The sequence below is a fragment of the Pogona vitticeps genome, chromosome 5, assembly GCF_051106095.1.
Source record: "Pogona vitticeps strain Pit_001003342236 chromosome 5, PviZW2.1, whole genome shotgun sequence".
NCBI classification, from domain to species: domain Eukaryota; kingdom Metazoa; phylum Chordata; class Lepidosauria; order Squamata; family Agamidae; genus Pogona; species Pogona vitticeps.
The window spans coordinates 120,124,497-120,144,728 of NC_135787.1; the positions used below are offsets into that span (position 1 = coordinate 120,124,497).

The following is a 20,232-nucleotide window of genomic DNA, read 5'->3' on the forward strand; positions in this document are numbered from 1 at the left end:
TGCGTTGAACCCAACATTCTCGGTACACAAAGCACATTTTCTGAGCTACAACCCCTCTACTGATTCTTTATACTTCAGTGTAAATCTGGCCCTGTACTTTTCATCTTTAGATTCACTGAGAGAGCAAAAGACTCACTTTCCTCAACTGCACAATATTTGATACATCACTTATTAAACAAGGATAAAACATACCAGTGTAGTCTTCATAACATTCACAAGTGTAGCCTCCCTCTCGGCTTCGACAAAGTCCATTGTTTCCGCAAGGATTGGAGTAGCAGAGGTCAATCTCTGTCTCACAGTAGTCACCTGTAAACCCAGGTGGACACCGGCACCGCAGCCCATTGATAGGGTGTATAGGCCGGAACAGGACAGTATTTGAACTGATGAAAGGAGCAGAGCTGTCAAACTTAAGAACAGATACACACTTCATGTAGTTTTCACAAGGCTCCCGCAGACAAATGTTGTCATCAAAAGGCAGTACTCGCTGGGCAGATATCAATGTGAGGAGGGTCCGGTTGAGGTATATCTGCTCCTGAAGGTCCTCAGAGGGGAAGAATTTGTTTCGAATACCACCAGGAAGCAAGGCAGAGAATGTGACGTTCAGAATATTAGAGCTGACATCTGTGTCATTCTGGATGTTGAAGACAAAAATGCCTTCTTTGGTTGTTGACAGCACGGTAGCCACACCTTCCACAAAAAGAGCAAGCAGTGGGGAGAGAAACTTCTCTTGGGACATATTTTCCAACCGGACTGTGATACTGTTGGTAAGCATGTCATCTGTGATAATCGTCACCCGTAAGGTGCAAAGTGCTGTAACACTATGAATACCATCTAGAAGGGAAAAGAAAAAAAAGAATCAGAGCCTTTTCCGAGAACATCCTCCGGAGTGCTTCCACATGTTTATGCTCAAGGCCTCCTCCAGCATGAGAATGCTGGGTCATTTCAAAACCAGAAGGTACAAACAAAGTGCTGACCAACTTCTGTAATAGTCACTGGCAGCTCAGTGATGGTTCTGGCCTACAACTGGAACAGCCAGTATCTGTCCACTGAGAATAACACTATTTCTATTTCGTGGCATTTATTTCCAACAGCTCAAATCCACGAGTAGGTCAACATGAGTCTCCAACATTGTTGGCCACCAACAGATGGAATAAAAGTCCTAAACTGAATAAGGAATAGACACTTGGCTCTTTCTAACAACCACCCTCACCACTGCCTCAGGTAGACTGTTTCCTAGTAGTTCAGTTCGCTATTGCCAGCTTCCTCCGCTGAACTCCTTTATCTTCTCTAACTGCAACCCAGAAAGCTCAGGTTCCACTGGTAGCTAAATGCTGGCAGCAGGATGAGAAATGTGAGACGTCCCTGGGAAGAAAAAGCACATTGTTTCTGTGTTCTTTCCAGGGATTGTGTACGGAAAGAGAAGCTGCTGCCCATGCAATTTGTCTTCCTTGGAAGAGTGTCCACACATGCAAAGATTTTGGTTTTTTAAGCCAGTGTATCAAAATTTAATTCTGGCACATTACTGGTAGAAAAAGACATACCAGATCAGCAGTGAGCAAAACACTAACTATCCTATTGGATTCATGGACTGTAAACTGGCTAACATGCAAGCAACAGGACCAGAATCTTGTTGCATTCACGGAGCATGAACCAGAAATCACACAGGAGGTATCTGCAGTCTTGAAGTGGGGGTCCCTCGCAAGCTACAGCATGCAAAAAGTCATGCATTCAGGGAAACCTGATTTTGCTACTGTCCTTATGCATGCAGATTTTCATACAAGACTTTTGGCCCATGTGGTTACAGAATTATCTTTCATCCTCCACTTTTGCTGTTAAATTCCCAGTTCCATGCATCTTGTCTCAAATGTTAAAAAAAAAGTGACTCTACGCGAAAACATCTCATAAGGGAAATGAACAGCTGTGCTATAGGGGAGTGCTCTGTGCATGTGAATAACAATCACGTCCCAATGCAAAATTAAAAAAAAATAGAGAGTTTAATTCCCACAAAGACTACCGGGAGGGGAAAAGCCCCACTGGCATTCTGGATGAGATCTCCAAGACAGTTGAGCAAGTTCTTAAGACAGGCAATGGATGTATTTCAAAGGAAGAACTGGCAGCTTACAACACAGGCCATGGAGCTGTCACTTTGGGCTGTACAACACCCAAATTATCTGCTCTAGCAGGAGGTGCAGACTCAAGGAACTACAACTACGCTCAGCCCCGAGGGATTCCAGGAGCTTTAGAACAGTTGTAAACAATACCACAATCTGGCTTCTCTTCTATATAAAAAGAGTTATGGCTGAAAGAAACTACTCCAACTCCACAGTGTTCAGAAATCTGCATCTAAAAGTACATGTCCAGTCTAGCCTCAAAACCCAGTAAATATATGAAATCCTAATTTTAAACATCTTGATATCAGTCTTGGTACCCAACAATTGAGTAGTGATTTGGGATTTTCAGAAAATGCTGAATGAAAAAAAAATATCCCAGTGCTCCAATTTGGAATTAACTAAGCATATTATGTTATGTTTTCCCTTTCCATGTACAAATAAATAGATTCTTTCTTTGTCTACAGATCCATATCTATGTAATTTGTATTCTTCCTAAGAAGAGCTGCCTCAAGAGAAAATAAATAGAACTTAGAAATGACCTATTGAACTGGCAATGTACCTATCCGTTATGTTAGTACTGCAGGACTCCCATATCCATTGAGGATCGGTTCCAAGCCCCCTGTGGATTCTGTAAACCACATTATATATAATTTTTGTTTTATTTATTTATTTATTTATTTATTTATTTATTTATTTATTTATTTATTTATTTATTTATTTATTTATTTATTTATTTATTTAATAATTTAATAATTTAATAATTTTGTAATCTATAATTTCTATATATATAATATAGTGAAGCTAGTGAAGAAAATTATAGATTACAGATTATATAACATTGTAAAGGGGGGGGGACCCAGAAAAAAAACATTTTCATATGCATTACTGGACTTGGCCACTAAAGGATGCCAGTGACCATGTTATGCATTCTTCACTAGCAAGTATTCACAGCACGGTCTCTGGCTCCCTCTAGTGGCCCATTCTGGTAATATATGTGAAAAGTTTTTTCTGGATATTGCTCTTTTAATATTTGTAATATCCCTCAGATACAGGGATCCTACTGTAATTAACACAGCAGGGGGGAAGCAAACTGGTAAAAAAAGAGGAAAATGACATACATCAGTCTAAAGCTTGTCTAGGCGAGGAGCCCAATCCTGGAGACACCAAAAGGCTAAGACTGTTCTTTAATTTCATGGAACAATGCATTCACAGCAACAGAAACCTCTCTATGAAAAATAACAGTATGGATACAACAATGTATTTCCACTACAGTCCACTGCTTCTACCTATCACCTATATTCCCTCCTACAGTCAGCTATGTAGCCCCAGATCATGTTTTGTAGGGCTTGGAGTAGGTTTAGGACACTACAAAAGGCTGCATTAGGGAAAGACAGGGAAAGCAAGTCCCAGTTCTGCTGGTGTTGGGATACCGAAATATTGCGCTGAATCTTGTCCACGTAAGTCTAATGTTTTCTGTCCCACATCACTGCAGGCAACTTCTTGGGATTTACAATTGCTTCTTGAGAAAAACACAAGTTACATAACTGATTAACATAAATGAAGCTGAAACTGAAATACACTGGACATTTCATCTCCAAAGGCCCCTAGTTATTCCATTACCTAGTTATTCCACCCTTTCTGCAACAATAGTCTGAGAAGGATAAATCACTTTGTCAACTTCCTGGCACCAATTTTACTCCTATTTCAATTTATAAAATTTATACATTTTATCTAAACAATAGCTGATACAGTCTACTACTAGCAACACTGATGGCATTTCTAAAGATTAGTCAACAGAATGCTCTTTAATGTATCAACCATATACTGTACTATGCATAGAAAAATATTCTCAATGTGGTCTAAAAACATGTATAAAGTAATGCATCAACTTCCCTCTGAGATTTGCTACTGTGGATACACCGTTATACAGTACCCACTAAATTTTAGCAGTAGATTGTTTCAATTTTTTAAAAGCACAGCCGCTTCAGACAGGGAAGGCTGCGGATCAAAATCAATACATAAAAACACTAGAACAGAACATCCACCATGCACTAAAAATCAGCAGAAAAAGAAGTGCCTAGAACTGTCCTGCTCGTTAATTGGTAGTGTCTTTTGCATCCTTTAGCATCAATCATGCTGAAACCTGATTATCAAGCAGATGCATAGCTGGAATACTTGAAAGTATTCAGTAGGATTGGTGGATTTCAATGAGCAGGGGCATCAAAGAGTTAGTGCCTTTATGGAGCTGCCTCCTCACTTGCACTCCCTGTTCACTAAACACTGCAGGGCCCACCCACCATTTGACTGAGAAAATAAAAGTCTTGTTACAATTTGCATTGTATTTATTTGGATGCCAAAACAGATCAGTGACCTTTTCTGAGAAAAGGATATACAAGTCAAGTCACTTCTCCTAAAGAGCTTGCTAGTGGATAACCAACTTATCTTTTTACTAGTATCCTCCTTATATTTCGTTCAGCTAAACTGCACAGAGGTGGTAGGAACACATTGTATTTAGGTTAACTAGCTGTTCAAAACATAGGACTTTTCAACCCATGTAAACTCCAAATCAGTCTAACTCTACAGTGGCAGCTGTTTTTTGTTGTTGTTTTTGTTGTTGTTTACAAAAGCAGAAAAAGTGAGGGCTATTTGCACTAGACACTTTGTTAGTTTTGGTGACAACCAAAAACTCCTAAAGGTGACTTTAAAAATCAAAATAGAAAAAAAATGTGAATCTATACATACATATCGTAAGATTCTTTAAATATTTTCAAACTATTAAAACATGGTCCAATAAAATCATATAACCATAATTAATGCAAATACAACAATCTATGTTGAAGGATATGATCTAGCAATGACTGAAGTCCCATTAATTTCACTGAGAGAGCTAAACACTTACTTGATGTGCAGATGGCACACAGGTGTATCATAATGTAATAAAATGCGTAATATTGGTGGATAATAAATGATTACATATTGGAAGTCTGTGAAAGTTGAAAGTGACAAATAGCCAACACTGCTGATTAGGTATAGGTTCCCCTTGACATTTAGTCCAGTCATGTCCGACTCTAGGGCGCGGTGCCCATCCCCATTTCCAAGCCATAGAGCCAGCGTTTGTCCGGAGACAGTTTCGTTTTGACATGTGGCCAGTGCGACTTAGACACGGAACGCCATTATCTTCCCACCGAGGTGGTACCTGTTTATCTACTCGCATTTTTACATGCTTTCGAACTGCTAGGTTGGCAGGAGCTGGGACAAGCGACAGGTCGATCTTATGACAGCTGGTCTTCTGATCTTGTAGCACAGAGACTTCTGCGGTTTAACCTGCAGTGCCACCATGTCCCTCAAACACTGCTGATTACTCAGCTTCAAATATTCTGATCTTACTTTTTCCCCCAGACCTTCAATGACATGTTTTCAGTATCCATTTAAAAATGCAGATACAGGATTAACTACAGTCTTTCAGAATTTGCCACAATAAACCCTTGCTCATAGCAAATGCAGTTCAGAAGAATCAGAAATCAATTGGATTTTACTTTTGTGGCATGTGAAGTACAGTATACTTTAAAAGTGCAATCCCCATGTCATTCAAGCAAATAGTAAATTTTTGGTGGCTTTCAATAAACATGGATTACGGTCATGTGCAAGGACTGTAGAGTTCAGTATAACGGGACACTGGACACATCTTGCTGTAGTTATTGAGCACAAAGACAGAATGAACTGTCACTCTGAAGAAGAGTTCAGAATAACAAACAATACATGCTTGTTTTGTAATAGCTGGTATTTTGAAATAAGACTCAGAAGTTGATTCCTCATTCTCAGTTTCTGTGCAACAGGAGCTTGCTATTTGTTGTATAATCTATTCTTGCAGTTCTTCTCACGTAACTACAAAGGTATTAAACAAAGAGCTTTTTCCCCCAAGGGAAACCACAATGAGGTATATCACACAGTATACGAAGAAAACCAAAATACTATTTAATGTGTGAGAAACCACTGGAGTCCAGAAACTGTCATAATCAATATCAACTGTCACAATACACAAGACAGCTTTCCCAGCATTCCCAACATCTATTCTGACACAGTTAATAAATCACCACAAAAGGCACAGCGTCAGACATCATACAGCTTTGTTATCTATCTAGAAGAGAGCACAAAAGGAAATCAGGACAAAAATGCAAACCACTATGACTGCCCTGAAATAAAAGATATAAATCCAGTTAAGAGAATATTGGTTAATTGTACAGAGAAAAGTAGTTTTTTAAACTTCAAAAAGAAGCCACAAAAAGTACAAACGGAATCTTATGATAAAAATGTAGAGAGCAACAAACACAAATCCATGTACTTGTGGACGGTTGGCCTTTGACTAATTGCTATAGGCCACAGCATGTGAGAAATCCAAGCAATAGAATGAAAAAGTTCATTAAAGCAGGGCTTAAGATAAAATAAGACGCCATGTTCTGTAGACCCCACTTAGAATGAAAATGCAATGAGCTAATATGACCCAATCCCCACACTTTTTGCCACAATAGTCTTGCTCAGAAATAGGTCATCAATGCCCCTCCATGGAGAATAATTTTATGATAGGACTTGAGTAATGTTGACAGCACAACAAAAACCAAGAACTCACCCAAATGGTTATGATTAAATGTTGCATACCGTGTCTCCATGAAAATAAGACAGGGTCTTCTATTAATTTTTGCTCCAAAAAAAAGCAGTAGTGCTTATTTTTAGGGGATTTTTTTTCATGTACAACAATCTACATTTATTCAAATACCATCATGTCATTTTCTTCTGGTTGCTGTACAATGACGTAGGGCGGGGTTTCACTTAACTGGGGCTTATTTGGGGGGGTAAGGCTTATAATTCGAGCATCCTGAAAAATCCTACTAGGGCTTATTTTCAGATTAGGTCTAATTTTCAGGGAAACAGGGTAAAACAGAGTTTTAGCAAATCCACATAAACAGTGAATAACAATGATTAATCAACTTACACTGCATTGGAGCAAAGGAAAAAAGTGATATTTATGTTTCATAATAGATTTTTTTTCATTTAAGGGTGTAATCTTGCACACTCTTATCTGAGACTCTTATTGAACCCAACAGAATTTACACAGACACAGAAACATCTGGGTTTTTCATAGTGATATCAGTTGTCCACACTGCTCTAATGTGAAAGGGCACCAACCATTCTAACACAAGCCCTTGATTGTAAACATAACAGCTGAAATCCTGTTGTGTGGCTCTGCTTGTACAATGGGAATGATGTCATTAGCAATCACTGATTAAAAGTTTCCTTTCGTGATTTTTAGGCTATGCACTGGTTGCACGCAGTGCAATAGAATCACATGTATCCTGAAATTGCAAAAGGAATGACTAATCAGCCATTATCTTCAGCTGTTGATGATATCAATCTGCTGCACAGGGGGACCCTGTCCAACAGGATTTCAGGAACTTAATGCCATTGTACATATATGTTCAAACATACCAGGGTACTGATAAGTTTCTAGCATAGGTTCTATCAGAATGAATATGGAGTTATGAAAATACTGCTTTTATTAGTTTCAAGAGACCTGAGCAAAATAGGATAGAAATCCATGGAGGATTGTACCAGACTTTCAGAACATTAAAGCAACTGCACATTTTTATCAGAAAAAATTCTGAATGTATAGATGGAGAAAATAGAAACATTTCTAAATAAGAAGAAAATGAAAGCAAACAGAATATAATCAGGAGAACATTAACAAAGGAGGGCTGATATCAGGTCATCTACACTAAAATTGTGTTCCTGGGTGGAGGCAGTTTTGTTTTAACATTCTTAACAACCACTCACCATGTATGTTTCAGTGGGGTCACTGCTCTCTTGGGTGATCATAGCAAGAGATGGAGAGTCCAAAGTTTCAGATTTTGCTCCCAATTACAAGGTATCACCTTTGTGGCAATCTGAACAATGCAACTATATTATGAACATGACCTCAATTAGGAAAGAAAATCTAGAAAAGGAACTGCGTTTCCTATGCTGGAGGGGGAAAAGCATGAGTAAATTAGTTTGCTACCAAAGCAGGAAATGACAGCTAAATCCTAACACAGAATTACTAGTGTTTATAGTCCCTCAATGGGATCCAACTACAGTATCTGAGTCTTGCTTCATCGCATTTTTTTTAATCATCAAACCTGTCCAATGGGACACAGAAAGGCTTTGCTCTCTGGATAAATTGATCAGCATACAATAGCTCAATACAGGACCACAAAAGACACAAAGTTACAAAACTGAACAAGTTCCTGGTAATGATGGCCTCCACATAACTGCAACTCTTTAAATAAGTGTTCCCTCAAAAAGTAATAGAGGCCACAGAACATCTGAATTTTAAAATCTGACTCTTCCATGTTGGGAATTTAACTTTCTCCCCTGAAAGCACTGGATTAAAAATCTCTCTCTCTCTCTCTCTCTCTCTCTCTCTCTCTCTCTCTCTCTCTCTCTCTCTCTCTCTCTCTCTCTCTCTCTCTCTCTCTCTCTCTCTCTCTCTCTCTCTCTCTCTATATATATATATATATATATATATATATATATATATATATATATATATATATATATGGATATGGATATATGGATATATGGATATATGGATATATATAGAGAGAGAGACACACATTTTTGTAATTATTACTATCCTAACCATGTCCACCAAATAACACATTTTGTAGAAGCCAGCATGTATTTACTTAATCATAGTGGCTGAATATTAATTACAGGAAAGACTACTTAAAGTCAAAGTCTGTTGATAAGAAATGTACATCTGAACTCTTGTTGACTCCCTCTTGAAACAAACACCATTCATAGCCAAAAACAATGACAAAATAATGCATAAAGGCCACCATTCTTAAAATAAATGAGTTGGGTCCCAATAATTCATGGTTGATCAATACAGCATTGCATTCTTTGCAAGCCCAAATACTCTTCCTATCAATGGGAATATATTTCAACTGTTTTCTCTTCTCCCCCCCCCACACCTCGCCATCACATGCCACTCAATTTCCTTTCTTATGGTTATATACAATGGACTTGCAAAGAGCTGCATTCCAAGGAGCTCTGATGGGTGTGCTGCTGTTGCAGCTGCTGCCTAGCATGACAACAGTTCCTTTGCACTGCCCCCCTTTAGGCTCTGTCACTCCTGGTTTACAGCCCTCGCCTCCTGCCGACTTGTCACAATGCAACCCTCTCTCAGTCCAATAGGTTTTTTATCACTGGAGTGTTAAACAAGGTGCAGGCTTTAGAACCTCTTCTCATTGACAGAGCCCTTGCTCCTTTCCATCAACTGACCTTTGATCTGCAATTACTTCAGAGATGCCTGCAGTCTTCTGCCTACCAAGCATATCATTTGATGAGCAGAGAGGTATGATACTATTACTCAAAACAGTGAATAGGCATTTCTGTGGGGCAAGGTTCCTCATATTCTTTTTTTTCCTGAAATGAGTTTTTTTTTTTAGAATCCGTAATATCAAAGCCATTTGCGGCAGTTGTTTATTCCTTAGACTTCTCATCAGTTGATTGATAAAAACTTGGTTATAGCATATGTCAACTTGTTTCTTAGAAAAGTACATGAGTTGACACTATGCAATACAAAATTTCTCTCTGTGGCAGACATGGACAACTGTTGGTCCTCCAGGTGCCTGGGACTTCAATTCCCATGAGCCTTAGTTGGTATAGCCAATCTAAAGGATTATGGGAGCTGCAGGCCTAAACATGTGATAGGCCAAGTGTTCCTCAGCTCAGTCATGCATGAAAGTGTGTATTGATGATGCAATCAACAAAAGAGCCATGGACTAATTTAATGTTCTATGTTCTGGACTGTGTGAGAGCCTCAAAATACATAGATATTAGAATTAACCTTGGAATTTCTATTCAGCACACATACATAATCTTATATACAAAGACCTGCCTGACCTTCTCTATTTCCTTGGCACCTCTGAAGTAGCAGTGTTCAAGGAGCAAACCAATATCTAAAACACATGTATCCACTGGAGACTGGGACAACGATGAAAACTGAGGTTCACGGTCAAAATAATGCACACATTTCAGGTAGGACCCCTTGTTCCTCTTTTGCAACCATTTTTACGGGAACTGGCAAATATATACAATAATACAAATTCTATGTGACATGGTATTTCTGCTGCACTCTCAGCTATCAAAATGGAAGTTGGTATTCACAGAAATTCAGGTTTAATGGAATTCACATATAAGCTTCAGCTTCACATCCACTATTAAAGCAGCAAAAATAGTTATGTCCTAAAACATAATGTGTCACTAATTTTCCCTCTTTTTTAATATGGCATTTTATACCCATGGTAGAATATTTTTTAAACATTTAGAAATGGAGCAGGCAAGAAGTTTAAACAATTATGTATATTAAGAAACATGCACTGTCATCAGACAACTGTATAAATATGAAGTGAATCAGAACTATTTGCACAGTTCTGTGGTGACTGCAGAACAGAACAAGTAGCCCCAGGTTACTCAGGGAAAGGAATGGCACCTTCTATTCAGTTTAGCCAGATGCAAGCTGCAAGGCAGAGGTAACTGAAACTAATACAGAATATCACTACCACTGAGTGATGCAAAATGAGGAGACTAACAACTGGTCCCTGAAAAAGGCCAAGATCTCTCCTGGATACTCCATCTGCATTTTTTTAAGCTGCAGCACAATGTGAGGGACTTCCACTGATGTAGCTTAACATCTGTCAACAACTGTGAATGAATGTTGATTGCAATTTGCCAGCCACATCTTACTCATGTCCGAAGATCGGCACCTGAAAACCGCACTATGGTGGATAGTTCCTAGAGGAAAGAGAAAACGAGTTTATCTTTTTCCCTACCATCCCATCCCCAGCTTTTGATTTCTCTTTTTGAAGAATGGGGCTTTTCACAGAGATCCAGAAGCACACAAATAGAGGACAGATATAGATAAAGATATGGCTGTAGTATCTGCAAAATATACACAGGAGAGAATAAGCCTTGATCGGTATGCCCTTAGTTGGGCACAATGTACAAATCAGTCCTATATAGTAACTTTCACACGAACATTCTCACATTAACACTGATTTTTTGTTTATTCTATTTAATTTCATCCTATTTAAATGTCATCCTTAAGTTAAAAAACTGAAAGCAGACTATTGCAATTAAAGGCAAAAAGTAGCTACTGTAGTATGTTTTTCTTTCTAGGCGCAGTGTATGTGCATGATATAAAGCTATTTCTGCTGTCTAGAAAAGGAAATGCAAAAGAGAAAATATGATCTTTTCATGTATTGACTGAAAACATTAACTGTTCGATACTTGAAAGCAATAGCAATATAGAGAGGAATAAACTTCATTTAAAAAACATTACAAACAAGTAGCCAACACCAAACAATAAAAAGGCCCTTTGTGAAGCAACAAGACAATGAATACACTTGCATCACAAATTAGAACATCTTAAATGAAGAATATTGCTTAAAGATGGAATAATTGAAACCATTTTAGAAACTTAATCTTGCTTTTCCCTATCACTGTACAGTATATTCTGTTTAATCCAGACAGTACAAAATACATCAAATCTCAGTTCCACCTACGTAAATCCAAAGTAAGCTCTTCTCTTTAATGGGCATATGTATTTCCACTAAGAGAACTGAGATCAGAATGCATACCATTAATGTTTGCAAGCCTGAATGACATGAGATATTAAAGAATGGAAAGATCACCTCCTAATACTCCATTACTCTAATTTCTCTTCTTAAAGCTTTTATGTGAGTAATCAAAAGTGCTCAAGCAAGCTTCCTTCAGTACCTTTAATTAAAAAGTCTGTTTCTGCAAATCTCTATGTAATGCTAATCCCTCTGTGTTTAGCTGCTAGCTTTTCAAAGCAGGGCAAAAAAAAGGTTGAAAAAAATTAGGAAACTGGCAATTGGGCAAAATCTTATTGTATAAACGTATGCTGATGAAAGCTAATGACACCATCAGCTTGGTCATCTGATCAAGACATAACAATAGAAGTATAATAAAAGCAGCAATGGAAACAGAAATAGAAGGGATAGAAGACAAAAGCAAAGCCATCCCCAAATCAGTACAGCAATAAAAGTTCAAAAGGAACATAAATAAGAATAGATTGGTTCAATTAGAAATCACTTACTCAGATACACCTCTCTCCTATATATTAGTAAAATTCTGCTTATTCTTTCAAACAAATACTGTGTTCTTCTAACTTAAGTTTAAGTATGTTAGTCTCAGGAAAACTATCTGCAGATTTGTTTTGCATTCCTTCACATAGATGCAGTCACATTAAAATATCATATAAACTATTTTAAAATCTAAATACTAGTTTATACACACATGAAAACTGCATAAGTTAAACTGGCTCTAAATACTTTATAGGGACCACCTAAATAATCAAGTGTTTTGACTTTTATTTTTTTTTCTGTGAAGTATTCACAGTGTACAAACCTGATGGTAGAATTTAGCACTGTTTTCTTTCTGTGTTAGGTAAATAATATGGCCACAAACATGATATATTGACCTGAAGAAACATATGTACTTATTGTGGTGAAGACCCTGGGACTACTGATTTTATCAGAAACAATGTTAAGTCCTTTACAGCTTAAAAAAGGATACTGAAATACGATTGGTCCATTTTGTGGTAAATGTGAAGAAAGGAAGCTATCTTCTAAAACAATCCACTGATGTTTCTTTTTAGGATCAAAATATTCTTTCTTTTATGCCAGCCTGCTTCAATTTGGTACCATAGACTATTAGACTACAATAGGCATAATCTCTAGCCAGCATGGCTGATGACTGCAAAGTAATCAGGATGGGGAAGTCTCCTCTATGCAGTGGCCTCCCAAATCAGAATTCAGCAGTAACAGCATTAGAGTTAGCAGTTTCAATGGGAAAAATTAAATCATGCCACGTTCTCATTCCTTTTTAATCCTACTCCCAACACGCAGTACAAAACAAAAGCCATCCAAAAGCTCTCTGAAGTTGCTCTGGTACTCTGTGTTTGACTTTTAGACATTTTCCACATTAAAACTACCAGTAATTCTGTATACTCACCAAGATAATGAAAAAAAAAATCTATGCAGGTGGCAGTCTGAACAATACCATTGTGACAATTCACATATTAAAGATCATTGCTGCACTGGGAAAGTATGTGCAGTTAATTTAAACTTCTTTCTAAAGTTCAGATGCAATTTAAACTTGCCACGATGCTGTTTTTAAAGTTACTGCTAAATTTAAAAAAAAGCCCACCACTTGGTTGATTATCATGCAGACATACTATCAAAAGTTTACCGCTATAGAGAAAATATTGCAAAGAGCCTTTTCAGTTCATCCAACTACCAGTTTTAGAAAATAACACTATTTCCTGTTCTCACAAGGAGCAACACTAAGTGTTGTGCTCAAAACAGAAGAGAGAATACAGTACCACACCCACTTGATTTTAACTGTCACCTTGTCTGACTTAATTTATGGTTTACTGTAGCCAATACATTGCATTGTGTGCATTGTTTCATGATGCCATTTGAAGAAAATGTACTGAAAATATCCAGCCAGAAGCATGACATGACAGGAAACAGGGCTAAGTGTCAGCACTTGTCATTAGATCATCTGCTGGGGCCACTGCACTCCAACAGGGACAAACATTGAAGCAGTTGCTAAATTCCCTAAACCAGACAGAAGAGCTTGGGAACTGCTATTTATGTTAACCTCCCAAAGAGTCCTACACCAATACAATGTACGGGACACGTTGAATAACTATGGGAAGTGACTCTTGGCTACCTGACACAGAAAGGCACTGCAGTCACCAGTATCATGAACAGAGATGGGCATGGACCGCTAATTCATTGGTTCAAGCAGGTTTGCTTATCGGCCAAACAGGTGTTCAGCACTTCCTAACCTCACCTTCTCTGGCAGGCACCTACTCAGGGGCAGCGAAGTTGGGACATTGCCTTTGAGTGGCCACTTGCCAGGAGGAGGAGGAGGGGCTGGGAAGCACTGAACACCTGTTGAGCCAATAAACAAAACAAACCTGCGGTCTGTGCCCATCTCTCAGCACAAAACATTAAGTCCATTGGGAGAAAGCCAACTTTTGTGGTAAGTAAAAGTTACTTTTGAAAAATGTTTTATTATGTAAATTTTCATCCGAAAGCTCCTCCTCTCCCAGCTCATGTGACTTCTGCATTTAAAACATCTTACTCTGCCTGACATGGTGCATAATTCTCAAAGGTTATGCCAGAAGTTCTGGCAGGTTCCACCCAGCTGTTAAAGATTCATGCACATTTCCAGCGACAGACTGTATTTCGGTCATCCAAGCAAAAGCCTCACTAAAGAAAAAGTTCAGCAACAGCAGGATAGATACCAGGTGATGAATGGGATGTAATCTTGCACAAAATGGAAGCATTCTACCTCAACAGAAGGATTATCTGCACTGATACAATAAGAAATATTCAAGGCATGTCACATTAGAGTACCCCCCCACCAACTTCAAATAACTTGTGTTACTTTATGATAGGGTTTTTGTTCTTTTTTTTAAATTTGTCTAGCAGAAACATCCATTTTTAAAAAGAAAGAAAATGACCTGATTTTTAAAGAAAAAGAAAAAAACCCAAAATGCCCTAAGGAAGCTTTTAGTTCTGCTGAAGTAATGGGAGGAAAGATAATTATTATTACACAGAAAAAAAGCAACAGAATTACCAGTCATGCCTTTTGTGAGAAAGGAAACTTGTTGTGCCATTGTTGTCATCAAAACAAAATGTGTTACAAGTAGCACCACCATTTGTAAGATGCTACTCCCAAGTTCTGATAAAGAGACAGCAATTTCTAAAGAAGAACACGTCTTCTAGACCACTGGTTCTTAACCTTGGGTTACTCAGGAGTTTTGGACTGCAACTCCCAGAAGCCTTCACCACCAGCTGTGCTGGCTGGGGTTTCTGGGAGTTGCAGTTCAAAAGCATCTGAGTAACAAAGGTTAAGAACCACTGTTCTAGACCACTGGTTCTTAACCTTGGGTTACTCAGGAGTTTTGGACTGCAACTCCCAGAAGCCTTCAACATCAACTGTGCTGGCTGGGGTTTCTGGGAGTTGCAGTTCAAAAACATCAGTGTAACCCAAGGATAAGAACCACTGTTCTAGACAGTACAGAATATTTCTATCACAGTTAAACAACTTCCTCTACAAGAAAGCACAATGTCCACTGTACAATGTATGCTTAAAGGGCACTATATGAGATTTTCACTTTCCATTATTACCAAGGAAGTCAACTTGCAACTACTCTTCACAAGACCCACAGGTCCCACCCACTCTTCTCCACGCCCACCCCCTCAGCTATCAGCTGACTAGCAGAGAACATATATTATTTCCCAACAAGGAAACTGCAATATAGGCATGGACATAACCTTTTCCCTGATTGTTCTAATGTAGCTAAGCCTGTAGAAACAACTCTCTATACCAGCAGAAGGGCTCTGCCTCCCTCTCCCTAAATACAATGGTATTCTCCTGAAGGTGACTTGGGAAGGTTGGGTAAAATTTAGCAACAGGATGGATTTAGCTCATGGATGGTAAGTGTTTGATTCCTACTTTATACATATACAGTGGTGTCTCACCTGACAAGGATAATCCGTTCCAGCAAAATCGCTATAGAACAAAATCCTCGTCAAGCGAAATGAAAAAGCCCATTGAAATGCATTGAAAACCAGTTCAGTGCGTTCCAATGGGCAAAATACTTCAGCATCCAGTGAAATTCTTTCATAGAGCGGCCATTTTCCAGTGCCTGTCTTGCGAAAATGCCTTCCTAAACACAGCAGGGAACCATTTTAAACAGCGAGTGGCCATTTTGAAACCCGACGATCAGCTGTTTTGATTGTCGTTAAGCGAAAAATCGGTTCCCGAAGCAGGGAACCAATCATCATAAAGCGAATTTTCCCTATCTAAACATCATTAAGTGATCGCAAAAGCGATGGCAAAAAACACATCGTTAAGCGATTTTCTCATCTAACGAGGTAATCGTCAAGTGGGGCACCACTATATAGGTATTCTCTATTGAGGGCCTGTCTCTGAACTTTGCATACACATTCTCCCTCCCCTGTAAACATTTTTATTCTCTAAAACTGCCTCCTGCAGTTTTCCCAGCACACACACATGAAAACAATGCAATGTTTTTCTTTTAAAACTGTTCTTTGACTTCCAGTCTTTGTTTACAGTCACCACTTACCTATTTATATAAGCACCCAGATATCAACAGAACTTTGCATCCCAAGTCACTTTTTTACTAAAATACTGTACTCTCAAGTCCAACTTGCTATTGATTCTACCTGAAATATCCAACTAGAAATCATCCAGGCTGTAGGCATCATCTGTACAAGGCCCAAGGTCACAAATATATGCACAACCATGAGATTTTCCACAATAAAAACTGCGGGTAAATATTTTCCTTCATTCAACTTGCAGCGAATGAGTGGGTAAGTGGGAATTAACAAATCTTCACCAGGGTAAGCAGTTGAACAAGTACAGCTTGACTCAACCGCTGCTGTTACATAATTTTAGAAACATCAGAAGTTCTATATTACTAATACAAGCGCTTTCTTACAACTGTGTGTTCTTCTTCCTCTTTTATTCACACCTTAACGCTCTGAGGTGTTTTCAGCCTGTAGGGGAAGTTGAGAGGAACATCCTTGAGAGACAATTGTAAAGCATTTTTGAATATCTTGATAACCCTATGCTGAGACCATCCAAACTCAAACAAGACAGTGCTGGAAGACAAGACTCCTGGTTTGGAAAGTACTCCATTAGTTTTAGGGGAAAGCAAAGGATACCTGCAAAAAGAACTGCTGGGTTAAATCTGAAAGGACATCTAAGTGTTCATGGGCATAGATACAAAAGGAAAATCCAGTACTGTTTGGCACTCATTACTGGAACAGGGAATGTAAGACGATGAACCAGGATAGACTTGAAATCATAAAAAAAGAAATGCAACATTTTAACATTGTACAGTAACACTTGGTGTCAGCAAACTAAATTTGACTAGAATAGAGTATTTTCAATCAGATGTCTGCAAAGTGCTTTACTCTTGGAAACAACAAACTGAGAAGAAACTGTATGGCTCTAATAATGAGGCAAGAGGTAGGGCAAGTAGTTAAGAACTATAATGAGAATTTTGATCATATAGTATAAATTAGACTCCATGGAAAGCCTATTAACTTTACAATCATTCAAGTCTATGTTCCAACTACAGATAGTGAAGAAGAAATTGAAAGCCTGTATGTACAGCAGGAGCAAACTGATCACACACTAAAACAAGTTGTGCTGATAATAGTGTGTGAGTGTGAGGATTCAGATGTGGGGTTATTTGTTGTACCTTCTCCTTTAGGTTTCACCAACTGTTTACATCAAGTCAAACATTCTCCTTTCTGGCCAACGGAGCTGGAAAGGGGTTCCAACCTTGATTAACAAACGAGTTCTCATAACTAACATTCCAAGGTCCTGGCAGATCTACTGGGTGCCAGTCTTTCATCATTGTCCCCAATGAAAATGGCAACAGGGGCACAGAGGTATCTCCCAGGAACTCTTCTCACCTTGGTCACTCTTCAGGCTCAAAGAAGTCCCATGTCCCCAAGGCCCCTGTCTCCTCCTCATCTCCTGTGCTCTCCATTCAGCTTTCTCTCCTTTCCTGTTCTGACCTTGCTCTTCCCTCCCTCAGATGACCTCCCCACTCTCTTGCTTCTTTTCCCACCAGTAAGATGGCTTTCGAGTGATGACCTCTCTCCTCCTGTGGTCAGCTTCTTCTCTGGGCACCATCAATCTTTCCCACTTCTGTGTCCAGAGGGTTCTCTAACCAGGTCCATTCCCGCCTAGGTGGCAAAATCTTTCCCTTTTTCTTGCTCTCATTTTCTCCCGCTTCTACCATCTCTTCCTTGGTGCCTTTCTCCTCTCCTCTCTCCTCTTTCCAGTCAACCTCCTCCTTGTTCCTGCCTGATTGGTCTCTTCCCTCTCCCTCCATTCCTGCCTTTTTAAACTGTTCTCTCAAGTCCTCCACCTCCCTCAGACTCTTAACAGTTTTTGTTGGCCTCCTTGGGAGGACCTACACACGCTCTCCGTTTGGGAACTATCATCTCTGAGCTTCTGTTCTTTCCCCCCCTCTCCAGTGGGAGACGGCACTCCTGCGAGAGGGGTCTCCATCTCGCCTTCCTGCTCCCAGTGAGTAGCATGCAGAAGTAGGAAATAAATCGGAAGCCAACCTTGTCAAATAACTTGGCTGGGGGGTTAGAAAATCTGCAGGTAAGCAGATAGGATTTTGTGCAGCCAACAATTTGTGCATTGTAAATATGTATCAGGGAACCAAACACATGATAAATATACATGGGGAAATCTCCAAATGGCCAATATAAAGGTGAGATAGTCTATAAAACTGGAAGCAGCAGATGGAGAAGGTTTATTTTCTGTGCAAAAAAGAGACCAGGAAAAGACTTGACATAGACTATGAACTCTTAATACGAGAGAGAGAGAGAGAGAGAGAGAGAGAGAGAGAGTAAAGGTGATGTGTATCAGGATATATTTTAATAAAAAATAGTTTTAGTAAAAACAGTTAAAACACTATGTCAAGAAGATATTTGTAATAGTAAACTCTGCTAATTGCAGAAAAATCAGAAAAACTCTAAAATGAATGAGATATTATCAGAGAAGAATGCTAAAAGGCTATTCCTATAATCAAAATAAAAGAAAAGCCTTGAGAGATTACTTAAAACTTTTAAGACTATTAAAACAGGTATGATGCAAAAGAAAGTAAAGTAAAACAGTAAAAAAAAAAACTAGTAGAAAAAGAGTGATCCTAAATGTAATTTTTAGCAACTGACACATAGAGATAAAGAGCACTATTATAATAATCACTACAAAGAAACAGAAGAGAACAACGACAAAGGAAAAACAAGAGATCTCTTCCATAAAATCCAAGAAATTAAACAGGAATTTAAACCATGCTTAGCGTGCTGAAAGATCCACAGATGAGTATCAGAATAAAACAGACAGAAGGCAGAAATAATATACTTAGGAACTGTACAGAAGAGATGCAAACATGACAGATTCATTTGAAGAAGTATTCTTTGAGGAAGAGCCTGCAGTTTTAGAAGGGGGAAAAGCTGCTTTCAGTCCAGTTGGAAAAAATCAATCACCAGGAGTAGGTGGGAAACCAATACAGCTATTTCAAATTACTGAGAGTAAAACTGTCACAGTCCTACAAGAGTGTGTCAACACACATAAAGAAAACAAAACAATGGCCCGCAGACTGGAAGTCCTCAAAGTACATTCCAACCATCTAGAAAGAAATGCAGATGACACCAGCTACAGAACAACTGTATTCATTTCTATATAAGCAAAGGGATGCTCAAGATTTTACAACGAAGACTGTTACTACAAGAAATGCCAATACTTCAAACTTGATTCAGAAAACAAAGAATCACTGGTGATCATATTGCAAAGATGCTGGCTACTGGCACATACCAAAGAATTTCAGAAGAAAATGAGTTTGTGCTCTGTTTGTGCCTTTGACTGGTGGATCATTCTCTTAAAAAGTATCCCCATGTATGAGCCCCCCCATGTATTAAGATCTTCAAGGGAGTGCCACCTCTTGGTTCTATCACTTTCACATCTGGTAAGATCCCAAGATAAGGCTTTTTCTGTGGCTGCTCCTACATTAAGGGGATCCACCCTCCCTTTGCCTCGAGTGGCCAGGAGAGCAGGAAGAGAGCGGGACTCCGGGAGTGATTGGAAGGATGAGTGTAGCCACCACCGCTGGATGCGTGAGTGGATAGTCTGGCCCCAGGGGGTGGACCTTCGTTAACTCCAGCTGTGCGGGGACATTTGTATTCATATATGAATACCCACATCTATACTCAGCACCCTACTCAGACACCATGTGTAGCCATCATGCCAGGATAGGGAGTCTAGCCAGTCTGCAGCCATCGCATTTTGGGTGACCTCACTGTCAAAACAGCAGGGGCTCACGGGTCTGAGACCCACTTTTCCCAGATGAATTCTTGGAGATGAATAACAGCACAATATTTATTCAACGTTTATTTATTGAATATATATTTATTTATATATTGGAAAA

General features: G+C 38.9%; 1 protein-coding gene across 4 annotated transcripts in view; it reads right to left on the bottom strand.

Annotated features, from left to right (window-relative positions):
* The window catches only part of CELSR1 (cadherin EGF LAG seven-pass G-type receptor 1), a 201,886-nt gene that overhangs the window by 120,150 nt on the left and 61,504 nt on the right, over positions 1-20,232 (bottom strand). For all 4 annotated transcript variants that reach the window (XM_078394390.1, XM_073000625.2, XM_020797002.3 and 1 more), the window contains exon 2: positions 193-831. In XM_078394390.1, coding sequence (XP_078250516.1) covers positions 193-831 — 639 coding nt within the window. The remainder of the gene's footprint in view (positions 1-192; positions 832-20,232) is intronic.